This window comes from Syngnathoides biaculeatus, chromosome 6, assembly GCF_019802595.1.
Source record: "Syngnathoides biaculeatus isolate LvHL_M chromosome 6, ASM1980259v1, whole genome shotgun sequence".
In the NCBI taxonomy this organism is placed as follows: domain Eukaryota; kingdom Metazoa; phylum Chordata; class Actinopteri; order Syngnathiformes; family Syngnathidae; genus Syngnathoides; species Syngnathoides biaculeatus.
The window spans coordinates 30,925,559-30,938,986 of NC_084645.1; the positions used below are offsets into that span (position 1 = coordinate 30,925,559).

General features: G+C 43.1%; 2 protein-coding genes across 4 annotated transcripts in view; one reads left to right on the forward strand and one right to left on the reverse strand.

The window, feature by feature from the left end:
* LOC133502174 (insulin-like growth factor 1 receptor) overlaps positions 1-13,428 on the reverse strand; it is a 142,021-nt gene that overhangs the window by 107,279 nt on the left and 21,314 nt on the right. The window contains exon 1 of one of the 3 annotated variants that reach the window (XM_061822660.1): positions 9,465-13,394. The exons of the other annotated variants lie outside the window; for them this stretch is intronic. Within the exon in view, the coding sequence (XP_061678644.1) occupies positions 9,465-9,564 (100 nt within the window). The 5' untranslated portion in view covers positions 9,565-13,394. Of the gene's footprint in view, positions 1-9,464; positions 13,395-13,428 lie in introns of those variants that run through there. 3 annotated transcript variants of the gene reach the window in all.
* LOC133502176 (high affinity choline transporter 1-like) overlaps positions 1-13,428 on the forward strand; it is a 55,225-nt gene that overhangs the window by 19,779 nt on the left and 22,018 nt on the right.

Below are 13,428 nucleotides of genomic sequence, written 5' to 3' on the forward strand. Positions count from 1 at the left end.
ACATTTTTGTATCGTCTGTCTTCATATGTTGCGACACCGTTTCTGTTCAAACATCGCCACCTGGATGGTTTTAGTTAGCCCATTCATGACGTTTCTGAGCAATAAGCTGGGGGAATTTAAGGCAATGTTATATGGTTGTTTAAAATAATACACAACCTTGAAGTAATTTGTTTTCTTTTGCTTGTTGCTTTGTTTTTTGTTTTGTTTTTTGAGGGCGTTTTGCTGATGCTGCTCGTTGTTGAGTGAGTTGTGTTCATTTCCATTATGTCAAAGCATAAATATCGGCTGAATGACAGCTTGTATTTTTAAAAACTCATAAGCGAGGATCATTATTAGTATCCCAAGGCACAAATGTATTTGGGAGTTATTTTTCCAATAGTTTATACAATTTTTTTTTAAATATCGTTTTATTCAGACATATACCTACAAATAGCAAAGATGAGAAAGTTATCATTTTGCTGTGTTTTTTAATTTTTTTCCCCACAGTGCTGCGTAGAGTATGTTAAAACTGTATATTATAATGTGTATTCCGGAATGTTCTTCTTGATGGCAAATTCATCCTGGGTATTGGTGAAGGGGGAGTATTTAATTAAGATTGAACTTCTTCCTACTCCTTTGTCGAAAAAAGATCAACACAAATTATTTCCAGAACGGACTATTTATATTGTAGATTTTTCTTTCTTTTGCTCGTTCAAAATAATCAGTTAAAATCAATCCATCAAATTGCATTTAAAATGAGCAGTCAAAATAATTCCATTGGTCTATCAGTCAATATAAATAAAAAAAAAAGTGAGGCAGTTACTGGAAAACCTCAAATCAATGAAGTGCCCATCCCTCGCACTCACTGATTGACGTGAACAGGAAGAAATTGAAGGCCTCTCGTCTCTATTTGCGCTTCACGCCGCTGAGTAAACAGCCCTATCTTGTTGGAGTAATGGGATCCGTCTGCTCATGTTTATGATTGATAAACCTTGACCCCCGCACCATCCCCCGAGCTCCGGTGTCCCTCACAAGCTCAAACATGACCCCCTTTTGCAAGCCTGCGTCCAAATTAAAAGCAAGCTTAATGGCTGCCTAATCTGATTTGAATTGGGTAAACACGGGGGGAGCTATTTTTAAACTAAATTAGTATCCCTTACAGTGGCCGACGTCGCCGGCGTCAAATATAGACTTTGGGACAGCGAATGTTATTTTGCACTATTTATCATCACTCCGCTGACACCGAGCATTCTGGGAAAAACACATAATTGCATCCTTCGCCGGGTATGCAGCTGTAAAGCGGAGCGAGACTCGGAAGGACATTCTTCTCTCGTGTAGCGTTTAATTCAAGGACAGCAGTTTGTTTTTGCGCATCGATCAAGGCGAGGTGCGTGTCTGCAGCAACACTTTCTTACCACATTGATTTTTTTTTTCCTAATTGAAATGTATTTAATAAAATAACACTTGGGAGAGAGAGAGAATAAATAACGTGCAAAAAACAAAATGTGTTCATCGACAAGTTTGACTTTTTTAAGAAAAAGGCAATGTATGATTAGATGGTAAATCAACTTCTGAGAGTAAAACTAATCTTAAATGAAAATGGTTGATGATAATTCTGAGGGGATCAAATTTGTAAATAAAACTTGCAAGTTGAGTTACTTGTGTCTGAAGGCATTTTGTTGAAAGTCATGAAAATACAGTAAAGTAGCATTACTAGCATAGAATACTGTTACAAGAATAAAGGGGGGGGGAGGCCTTAATATACAACTATTAAATTAACAAAAACAACTGAACTTCTGGAAATAAATCAATAATGTCAAAAGAATTGTTTTATTCTGAGGAAAAAAAAAGCGGAAACATTGCGAGAAAAAAACTGCATGTGAGGATAAAGTCAGAATATTAAAAAAAAAAAAAATTAAAGAGAAAAGGTTTTTACTGTTGTGGGAAAATATCTTAACCCATTCATGGGCAGGCTGGCAATTTTTTGCCTTATTGAGATAAAAGTCTCCTAACAGGCCACAATCAAGGAAACAACACTTCTTTTTTGTTTGTGGCTAAGTCATATGATAACTTTACTAATTTATAATCTCTTTCACCGATGAGTTATCCTCTCCTGATACAAAATTATGGCTTCAGATTAAAACACTTAAATATTTTGATATACTGAAGGATAAAATGCGTGAAAATTATGATGTCCCCAAAATGGGACGCTGCCCACGAATGGGTTAATATTCTAAAAATAAAGTTCCGTAAGCGTAAAATCCTAATATCACAAGAATAAAATCATGTGTTATGAGGAAAAAAAATAATAAATCAGTCGTCACCCCCCCCCCCCGCCACCCAGGGGGGAAAACTAGAAGTATGATGCAGCCGCAATGAAAATGATTTTCATCCCCCCCATCCTCATATGTTAGTTGTGACCTCAGCGGATTACAAACACACAAAAGAATGCAGCAAGTGTTTTGAAAAGAGTTCAAAAACCGCACACGCGGATTACCACATGTACCACGTCACCATTTGATTCTTGTAAACATGGAGGAACGCGACAGGAAAGGAAGAGGCCAAAACGCGGCCGTGGAGCGGGAACGTGACGGCAGCACCTGCCACATCAGATGGCTCTAATCCTCGGCCTACTGGAAGTCATCTGACCGCCGGCCTGGTGGGCCGCTTCCCCTCGGCGGACCTCACTTCAAACACCGGGCGTTTGGGGGGGGGAGCACGGCCCATACCGCAACCCAAAACAGAAACGCGATACTCAGACAAGGCAAAGATCGTCCATCTGTCAGGAAGGCCGGCACATGCAGTTATGCGAAATGTTTCCATGTCATACTCGATCACTACTTCATACGCTGTAAAAACTAATAGGAGTTGTAGTCTGGAGGGACACTGGTACCTTGACTCGGGACTTGAAAGTCATTGCGTGACCAAACTTAGCTTACTGCACTGTATAGCAATTCAACTTCTCCACTGAAAGTAATGGAAATACCAGTCGTACTTCGTAAAAACATGTTCCCCCCAAAAGCTTATAAGAAGAAAAAGGAAAATTAGTGTTGCATCTAAGAAGAAAGAGAAAGAATCATCTTTTATAAGCTGCAGTTATTGCAGCCATTAAATGTAGCAATCCTGTGTTGAATGGATGGATTTAGAGCCCGTGTGTTAGCTAGCTAGCTAGCTAGCTTGGGTGAATTTCTGCCATTTTCCAACGACACAACCAAGCTAAGAGCTAAAAGATAAACTGAGATTAATGTAAACGTTAGCATTAGGCAACAGCGCTAGCATGATGGTTTGCTATACTGTATAAGGTATATTCCTTGCTTGTTGCTGCACTTTCCACCAAAGTGATTATAGTTATTGAAAATTAAAACATAAACTATGTGGGGGTTTTTTCATTAACTGGAATGAAAAAAAAGATTAAAAAGAAAAATCAATAATTTACTGAAGATGTTCCATTCACAAAACCTAACTACAACATAATTTCCCTTGTTTTCATCTTTGTACATTTACTTAATACTTCTTCATAAGGATTTTGGGTTGATTTTATTTTTTTTTTTTTTGTTTAATAGGCTCTACTGATTTTGGTGGATTTGATTTGTGGATAACTTTACCCCTCCTAAATGAATGAAATATAATTTATTGGGTTTGTTGCAATTTTATCACACGTGACCTTTTGTCATACTTTGTATTGAGGGAAAAATATGGAAAAGATAAAACAAAACCCATCAATCTTGTCATAGAAACAGAAACTGAAGTTGAAAAACAAAATATCAAAATGAAGCTAAAACTATAAATAATGAAAAATCCAAAACTATCATGATTTTGTTTTGTACTTTTTTTATGCTCCTTCAAAACAGGCTGGTTTTGCAAGGATAGAAAACGAGCCCTAATAGTATGTAATAATTCTTGATCATTGATTTTGCATTTTGTTTTTTTTTTTATGAAGAAAATGCACATGTCCCTTCATCTATCAAAATATGAGACATGCTTTCTATTAGGGCTTCAACCAACATAATTTTTCAAATAATCAACTAATCTGATTATTTATTTAATGAATTGATAAATCAGATTAAAACGTTTTAAAATATCCATCCATGTATTCAAAAACAGGACATCATTTTAAACTGACAGTTTAAAGGAAAATGCATGACCATAAATTGTTTATAATTCAGTTACTGGTTTGGCCTGTAAAGTCAGAACAGGCAAACTGAAATCAAGAAATTTATACAATTTGAGGTTATACAGTCTCTTAACCAATTAATTATCAAAAATTATCATCGATTAATTAATAAGCGATCCACTGTCAATTAATCATTGCACCTTTAGTTGCCAGCCGGATGTTTCTCACCTTGGAGATCGGCTTGGCTTTCAAGTGACCCAACAAGAAGTAGCTTGCAGTCATCTTGCACAATACGCCACGGGCCATAAAAGCGCTTGGCGGCGGCGGCGAGGATGCGCCGAACCCGAACGAGGAGGACGCTCCACTTCAAATCAAGTGTTTAATTAAGCATCGAAAAGCTCAGCTGGCAACCCAGGAGGACAACGCTTGTCGTCAACAGACGAGCCCGCTCACACACACACACGCGCTCCAGAGTAGTAGCCCAGGGCGCTACAAAAGACAACAAAACAACGCACAACCCCCCCCCCCCAAAAAAAAAAAAAACAACAACAACGCACAACCCCCCCCCCAAAAAAAAAAAAAACAACAACAACATTGGTGTGGAACATGCATATGTCATGTTTAAATTTTAAGAAGAAATTAAAGACACCTTCTGCAAAGTGGAAAAAAATGGGTAGGCTTTAGCACTGCAGCATCTAGTTAAGGAAGTAGCTGCGCAAGCTAGCAAAATGGTTCATGGGAAAATCATGTGAAATTAGGGATGGACAGACATGGATACTAGCCTTATTTCAAGGTATTGGGTACTTGTGAAGGCTGCGCTACCAATACTTAGTCCTCGCCAGTATTTGGCGCTACACTATGTGTCTTAAAAGAAATTAATGGAGTCGGGGGCAGAACCATTGTGAAATTCCCTGTTCAAAATGGTGGGCACTGGGTCACAAAAATCTCCAGTTGCAACTCTGTACTGCACATCAACTCCTTGGGGGGGCGACACTCTTTGGCTAGTTAACTTATTCGCCGTGGCTTCACGCAGACACACCTGCCGTGATCTCTTCCGCAGTCGCTCACCTCCGCCCCAGGTATGCGGAGTTTTGAGCACACTGACAAAGAACTGAACTGATGCGGACGTGCCGCTGAAGGGCAATTTCCAGCCTGTACTCAGGGGCCGCTGTGCTTGTCCGTGAGAGTCTCGGCTATCGGCACGTGCACTAAGAATGCGCCCTTGCTGACTATTTTGTTACCATTTGTTCGATAAAGCAGTTGTAACAGCACCAACGTTTCAATGTTTCCATCTTCATTCAAATTGTACCACCCGTTGTGTATTACAATTCTACCTAAAAACTATTGGTAGTCTCCTCAGAGCATGCTACAAAGTACCAACAGCAGAATCCCGGGTACTTCCCAGCATGCTTTGCGGCACCCTTTGTAACCACAGCACTGTAATTGTGGGAAATTAGGCTTAACCACAGGTGTCAAACTCAAGGCCCGGGGGCCGGATCCACCCCGCCGCACGATTTTATGTGGCCCGCGACGGCAAATCTAGAGTTTCCATTTCCATGATGCTTGTAAGAATCCGTACCGAAATGTCAAATTGCCATATATCATAAATGATCAATTTGAGATATTACGAGCATTTTTGCGTTACCAAACATGAATAGTTGAAAAACACATTACCCTTGATTTCTGATTCGGATTCTGGTTCACAAATTGATCGTGTAAACATGATGAGACGATTAAACATTTTTATTATTTCACAGTCAAAACGGCCCTCCGAGGGAAACCTGAACTACAGCGTGGCCCACGAGAGAAATGAGTTTGAGACCCCTGAGCTAAACGTTGCTCTTTACTTCTATTTATTCCCGTTTGTATTGTCTGAGCCGGGCTCAGTTGCCGTGTGTGTATTTTATGTCACTGAATTCACAAAAACTGAATCGTGATATGACAAGGGATGACTGTAACTGCTTTAGAAATGATCGGCTTTCTCCAGATAGTTGTTGTTTTGGTTCTGAATCTGAAGGGCTGCGCAGCACAAGGGTGTATCTATTCTGGTGGGAAAAAGGGACACCCAGAATACTGGAAAAATCATATAGTATTTGATTTATCACTTTGAACCAAAATCTGAGTTTTTAAAAAAAATATTAATAATAAATCTAAGCTAGATGAAGCAGTTTTAGCATGTTAAATTAAAGGGGAATAATGTCAAAGTGGCCCTTGTATCCTTTGTTTATTTGTGTGCGGCCCTCACAGAAAAAAAAATTGGACACCCCTGCATTAAGCCAACCTATTTGAATCCCTTTAGACCGTTCTACTATCGTGAAAAGTGAGCTTTCCCTCCTTTTCATTTTCAAAATGAAGTCAACTCATATTGGAGCCCCCGTGAAAGCAAACAGGGGCGCTAAGCAACGTGCTAACCGGCTCGCGATTATCCAAACAATCATTCTAGTTTTTCCCAGTGTGACGTATACCTTTCATAAATAATTTGAGCGGGGAACACTGGGGAAATTGGGGCACCGCACGGAACCTGACAAGAGGACGCTCGGACTCCAATAACCCTGTGATGCGATTGGTGGCACAACACAAGTGGCCATCGAGTGAATAATGACAAATAGTCGTGGCGTGAAAAGCAGAAGCCAATTAAATCATCACGTGCACGCAGGCACACGCACTTCTTTACGATACGATGAACAGAAACACGTCTGGTTTAACCCATGGCTATTTTTACGCGTTCTATTTCCAAGGCTTTGTCGGTGCTCCCCCGTCACAGGCTTCCTTTTGCCGCATTCTTGGACGTTGCGGCGAGGAAAGTTAACTGCGGTCAGAGTTGAAAGGCCGATTAATTCAATTTTACCGGAAAGCTCACATTAGTGAAATGAGCAGAGTAGAAAAATTAAGCAATATACGTTTTAACCCGGCGGAACAACTGGTTAGAACGGTGGGCTCACGGTTCTGAGGACCGGGGTTCAAATCTCGCCGCCACCTGTGTGAAGTTTGCATGTTATCGTGAGCTTTCACCGGGTACCTCCCTCGTCCCCAAAAACATGCATTTATTGGGTACTCGAAGCTGCCCGCAGGTACAATTGCGAGTGCGACTCTTCTTCGTCTCTATGTCCCCTGTGATTGGCTGGCAACCAGTTCAGGGTGTACCCCGCCTCCTGCCCGATGATAGCTGGGATACGCTCCAGCACTCCCGTGACCCTTGTGAGCACAAGAAGCTTGGAAAATGGGTGGATGTTTTAACCCCTGGCGCCAAGCAAATATTTTCAACTAAGTTAAAAAAAAAAAAGGACAAAAGGTTACTATTAAAAGTACTCCTTCCCAAGAACTGATGTATCATGCACCAGGGAGTGTCAAGATCTCTGAGCGATTGCTGGGACTGGAGGGGAAAATGGGGAAAACATTCCCGATTGAACACATTGTATGAAAGTACGAAGAAAAGAAACACCATACATGGAGAAGATCAAGGAGGAAACGGAGATTTGCGATCTTTACACAACATCCATCACCCTTTTCTTTGGTCTTCCTCTCGCTCTTTTGCCTGGCAGCTCCATCCTCAGCACCCTTCTACCAATATAGTCACTCTCTCGCCTCTGGACATGTGCAAACCATCTAAGTCTGCTCTCTCGAATCTTGTCTCCAAAAGATCCATCTTTGGCTGTCCCTCTAAATAAGCTCATTTCTAATCCTTTCCAACCTGCTCACTCCGAGCGAGAACCTCAACATCTTCATTTCTGCCACCTCCAGTTCTGCTTCCCGTTGTTTCTTCAGTGCCACCGTCTCTAATCCGTACATCATGGCCGACCTCACCGCTGCTTTACAAACTTTGCCCTTCATCCTAGTAGAGACTCATCTGTCACATAACACACCAGACACCTTCCGCCAGCTGTTGCAACCCGCTTGGACCCGTTTCTTCACTTCCTTACTAGACTCACCATTGCTCTGTATTGTTGACGCCAAGTATTTGAAGTCGTCCACCCTCGCCATCTCTTCTCCCTGCAGCTTCACTCCTCCCTGATGCAGTCTCACCTCCACCTTGAATCTCACCGCTGTTCTGCTGCTCGCTCACATGTCCTCTACTATTCTAACATATTTCTCCGCCACACCAGACACATGCAACACCAATAGTGGAAAATGAGCGGGTGGAAACTGGGTGCCAGCCAATCACAGTCAGTCTCATGAATTGCCAAAGTGAGGACTGCTGCAGCAAAGTGGAGACTACGGCACCCGATACTGGGGCGCCGTGAGCAAAGGTATAGCAAACAAAGTCTGCTAACATTCGCATGGCACGCGGCATATAGCAGCTCCACATGGCTCCGTTTTGGCTGGTTGGTTTTGGTTAGAAACACGACAAATGCAGGGGGGAAAAAAAGGCCACATTGAACACATCACTCAACAAACAACTTTTGTTTTTCCTCTTCGGGCGAAAGGCAGACTACGTCGCGGACCGGTTGCCGGTGCCCAGACAGAGACAGGCAACGCCAATAGTGGGGAACCAAGGTCTCCTGAAATAGAAGACCGAGAGCCTCTGCAGCAAAGGGGAGACTGTGACGTATACGTACTGGATAATACAGTACTGCCGTGTGTTTTTGTCATTTGAAGTCACGTCTGTATCCTCAAGTGTCACAAATGACAAATCTGCTCAACATATGGGCAGCCAAGCAGCGGTCTAAACCTAAATCACGATACCGAGGGTCGTTGCTGCAACGTGGAGATTGCAGGACAGTGAAGGGGTAGTTATTTTTAGTTTTTTTTAACCTAATCTTTCATCATTTGGAAAGTAGGGGGGTGAAGGTGATTTTGTGTCAATTGTTAGCACAGAAGCTGAATTTTCACCCGAAAGGAAATGATGCACTTCACTCGGGGCAATTCGGAGATGAGAGCGCTCGTTATGTTATGACATAAAACGTGATGCGGTGTTGATGAAAGGTTGATTCAGCTCGTACAGACAATGTAGCGGAACAGGCGATCTGTTATTTGGAGGAGAGCAGATGTGTGTCATTGAACGCAGCAAAATGGCAACATGGTCCGGGCGGTACTAACCTTCATCCTCGGCTTTTCGAGGCGAGTTTAATGTGCCATGTGTGCCCTACTGCCATATTTATTCCAAATTGTCATCATCATCATTATCATTATCATCCGCATCACACTTATAACAATAACAAATGGTGAATGAAACCGAGGCGACCTTGCGCGTGGTGGGAAATAATTCTGGCACGATTGAGCGGGATTTGAACGCACCACCGCGGGTAGCCAATACGCATGCCATTTCAAGAAACATTTTTTTTAATAGCTTGTGTTTACTAAAATACGTCTCCCTTTGAAATGCAATCGTAGAAAAGATTGGGAAAGAAGGAAAAAAAAAAGATATACTTACTCTCGCCATATGAGGGCCACACGCAGATGGTGCAAAGGGTCGTCAACACAGCCCAAAACAAGACAGTGCCGCTGCCCATTTGTAGTTTGCCAACTTTCATGTTCCTTATCAATTTAAAAAAAAGCTAAATATGATAATTGATATCTCTAAAAAAAAAAAAAATCTATCCAATATATCCAAGAGCAAATTGAGATGAACGACAAAGGTCCGGAACAAATGGGGGATTAAAAAAAAAAAAAAAAAAACGTAGTCCAAGCGGTATGGACTGGATTGTTGTCCACTTAGATTTTAAATATAAATAAATTAAGGGGGTAGAGGAGTAAAAAATGTGTGTGTGTGTGGGGGGGGGTAGTACTATTTCCTCCAAAATGCACTGACTGCTATGGAAGCAGCAACACGATGATGGTAATCCCCGTCTTCAGTCTCCATGTCTTCTTCCAGTAACAACAACAACAAGGCCTCAGAATGAGGTTCTACCCACATTCTATCAGCACTTCAATTCCACCCTCATCCCCACCATCCTCATCAGCAGCAGGCGTGAATGCCTCTCGCGTGGACGCGTGGAGCACAGGGGGGGGGGGGGACACCCCAGAAGAAAAAGAAGGGTGGCAACTGCGTGATGTTGCTGGGGGGGTTAAAAAAAAAAAATGAATGAAGAGCCTGGCTGGAGTGTCTTGATGCCGGGAAGCCCAGTGAGCAGCACCGGTGTCGGGTGCCCGTCGTGGTCCTCCCCGTGGAGGTTGAAGGATGGGCTCAGGGGGAAATGTGCCACGGAAAAAAAAAAATTTTAAAAAAGGAAAGAAAAAGAAACTGTCGCTGAAACGCGTGGGTATGCTCGCGTCTTTTTGCTTCTTTCGTCTTCCAGCAAAAGGCGGAGAAAAAAAAACAAGTCCACGTTGCAGCTGCTAAAATCCCACAGTGAGGGCGCGCGCGCGTGTGTGTGTGTGCGTGGCTGGGTCCTCCGTGGAATATCTGCGGTAAACAAGAGTCGGCTTCTCTCTGGCATACACGCACACGCACGCGCGAGCGCGCACAGTGCTTAAAGTGCCTCGGATAAGGTGGGCGGGTGGAAAAACTGGAGTGGATTTCGGACCCGGGGATGGACTCCGGTCGCCGGGACGTCAGCAAAGGCAGCACACTTGGAGCTCTTTAGTGCATATTTCGACCACTCAACTCATAGTAATAATCCATTCACCCATTTGCTAAGCTGCTTATCCTCACAAGGGTCGCGGGGCGTGCTGGGGCCTATCACAGCTGTCAACGGGCAGGAGGCGGGGTAAAATTGAACCCAGGACCTCAGAAGTGTGAGGCCAACGCTTTACCAGCTGAGCCACCGTGCTGCCAATAGTAATAATAATAATAATATATCCCGTCACCCTTGTGAAGATAAGCGCTTCAGATAATGGATGGATGGATAATAATTCAGCGCCCCAGTAGAAGGACTCATGCAGCGGTAATGTTTCCACAACTATGCGTCCATCATATTATTTGCCGCTTATCCTCACGAGGGTCACGAGGAGTGCTGGAGCCTATCCTGTCAACGGCCAGGAGGAGAGGTACACCTTGAACCGGTTGCCAGCCAATCGCAGGGCACATCGAGAAAAGCAGCCGCACTCACAATCACACCTCGGGGCAATTTGGAGTGTCTAATTAATGTTGCATGTTTTTAGGATGTGGGAGGAAATCCGGAGTGCCTGGAGAAAACTCACGCAGGCACGGGGAGAACATGCAAACTCCACACAGGCGGGGCCGGGATTTAACCCGGGACCTCAGATTTGTGAGGCGAACGAGTTACGAGCTGATCCACCGTGCCGCCGTTTCCATAACTAATGGCCGACAATTGAATATTAAGGATATCAAATTTCAATAGGAAATATATCAAATAAATGCTCAAACACCTTTGATATCCGAGATACTGAATAAATACTTTCCATGAAGATGTTTGGATATTTGTTTGATATCAAGGATATCTTGCAATGGTGGAAAAAGATGACTTATATAGCAATTAGAGCAATATGAAATGACTCCGACAACAATCGTCCGCCGCAACGATCATAGTGCAAAGCTCTAGTTAAGGTGATTTGATTTGATTCAGTTTTGTGGTCAACATAACCGTTCATTTTCTGTTTACATGTTCAAGAAAGGTATTTTTTTTCCATACATTTAACATGTCACGCATAAAACAAGGTGGTTTTCACGTCGATAAAGGTGAAGTTGATGAAAGGCTTCAACAACATCGTGATGTAAAGCAAAGTACATACTCATGACCCAGCGGAGAACGTAGAACAAGTCCAGAAACTGACATCAGAAGAATGAATGATCCATGTCAAGCATTCGCCAAGATTGCAAATATAAAGGCTCAACAGCACCACAGCGGCAGAGTTTCACACAATATCTTGGCCTGATGCTGAATCAGTATTTGACACTACAGTGTCCAGGGTCTCCTCAGCTCAGACAGCTAACTCAAGGCCTTCTTCCAGCAAATCCGTGCATCCTTCCCTCCTGTCCTTAAACGCCACACGAGCAGCATCTGAAGTTGCAGCCATGGAGAGGATGATAAAGACAACCAATGCTCAACGTCAACAACGGGAAGAGATTCAAAGACCAGAGGTGGTAGGTCCAATTTTAAAGGCTTAAAGAGAAGCTAGGGAAAAGGAAATCGAAGCAGGGAATGCTAAGAAACGAGCCCAATTCATAGCAGAAAGTGCTGATGGAAAATTGAAGATAGAAGGTAAAGAGGAGAGAAGTAGAACGCCTTGAGGAACATAAGCGAAATGCTGCAGAAGGAGCGACATTGTGTCTTTGTAGACCTAGAGAAAGCCTATGATAGAGTTCCAAGGGAGTAACTGTGGTACTGCATGCGCAAGTCTGGTGTGGCGGAGAAATATGTTAGAGTAGTTCAGGACATGTATGAGGCGAGCAGAACAGCGGTGAGATGTGCTATAGGTGTGGCAGAAGAATTTAAGGTGGAGGTGAGACTGCATCACGGTTCTGCGCTTCATCCACTAAAGGATGAACCCAAACCCCCACCGTCACATTCCTCTCTGCATCTCACAAATCCTGTTCCACAACCAGCCAGTTTACTCGTCCGGTGCCACAGCATCACCAGGATGTGCGAACTTTGGATTCAAGCATCTGGCTGCAGAAGGCACTGGAAAGTTTCGTGAGGCTACACTAAGGTTTAGTCAACGCGACTTCTAAGCTGATGATGGGTAAGCAACTTTGGACGGTGAAACAGAAGCTGAAGACACCACGGCAAAACTGGTCATTCCCAATTAAAGAAATTCATCACAAACAAGGTTCTCACCACGATCCCGAAGCAAGAACATGCTTAGAGTGTAAAAGACCTAGACATGGCCTTGGGAGAACCCAAAATAGAACGAGCCCAGAAAAGTTCCATTTTCGGGTGAAGGGAAAAGAAGATTCCTTTACCAGAAGAGGAGTCCTGTCAGTGTGGGGTCGCCTAGATTTTTAACCTTCTTGGATGGAAAATTTAAGATGATTCTGCAGAGGATGTGCCAAGACAAGTTAGGAGGGTGGGATGAGCCGCTTCCTGATGACCTTGACCCTCATTGGGAAACATGATTGCAAGACCTCAAGAATGTGTCCTCAGTTGAGATATTGAGTTGAGTATCAAGGCACCACTGGCAACTGCTGAAGGAGTAAGAAAACTTAAAACTGTTACTCTGACACGACACCAGGTAGCAAAGAAACGCAGACCACAAAGCCAGTTTGCATCTGGAGAGACATTCCGATTGCTTGAAGCTGAACACGTATACTATTTTTTTTTTTTTTCGAAGACGAATGTATTTATCGGTATTTGTGTGATTTTACACTTTCTTAGTACGTGACGTCACGTGACTAAGAAAGCGTAACTGCGATTGGCTGGGTGCTCGGTTCTGACCTGAAGTAACCCTGCCTGGTGGCACAGACGGTAGCGAACTGTTGCTACTGTTCGACTATT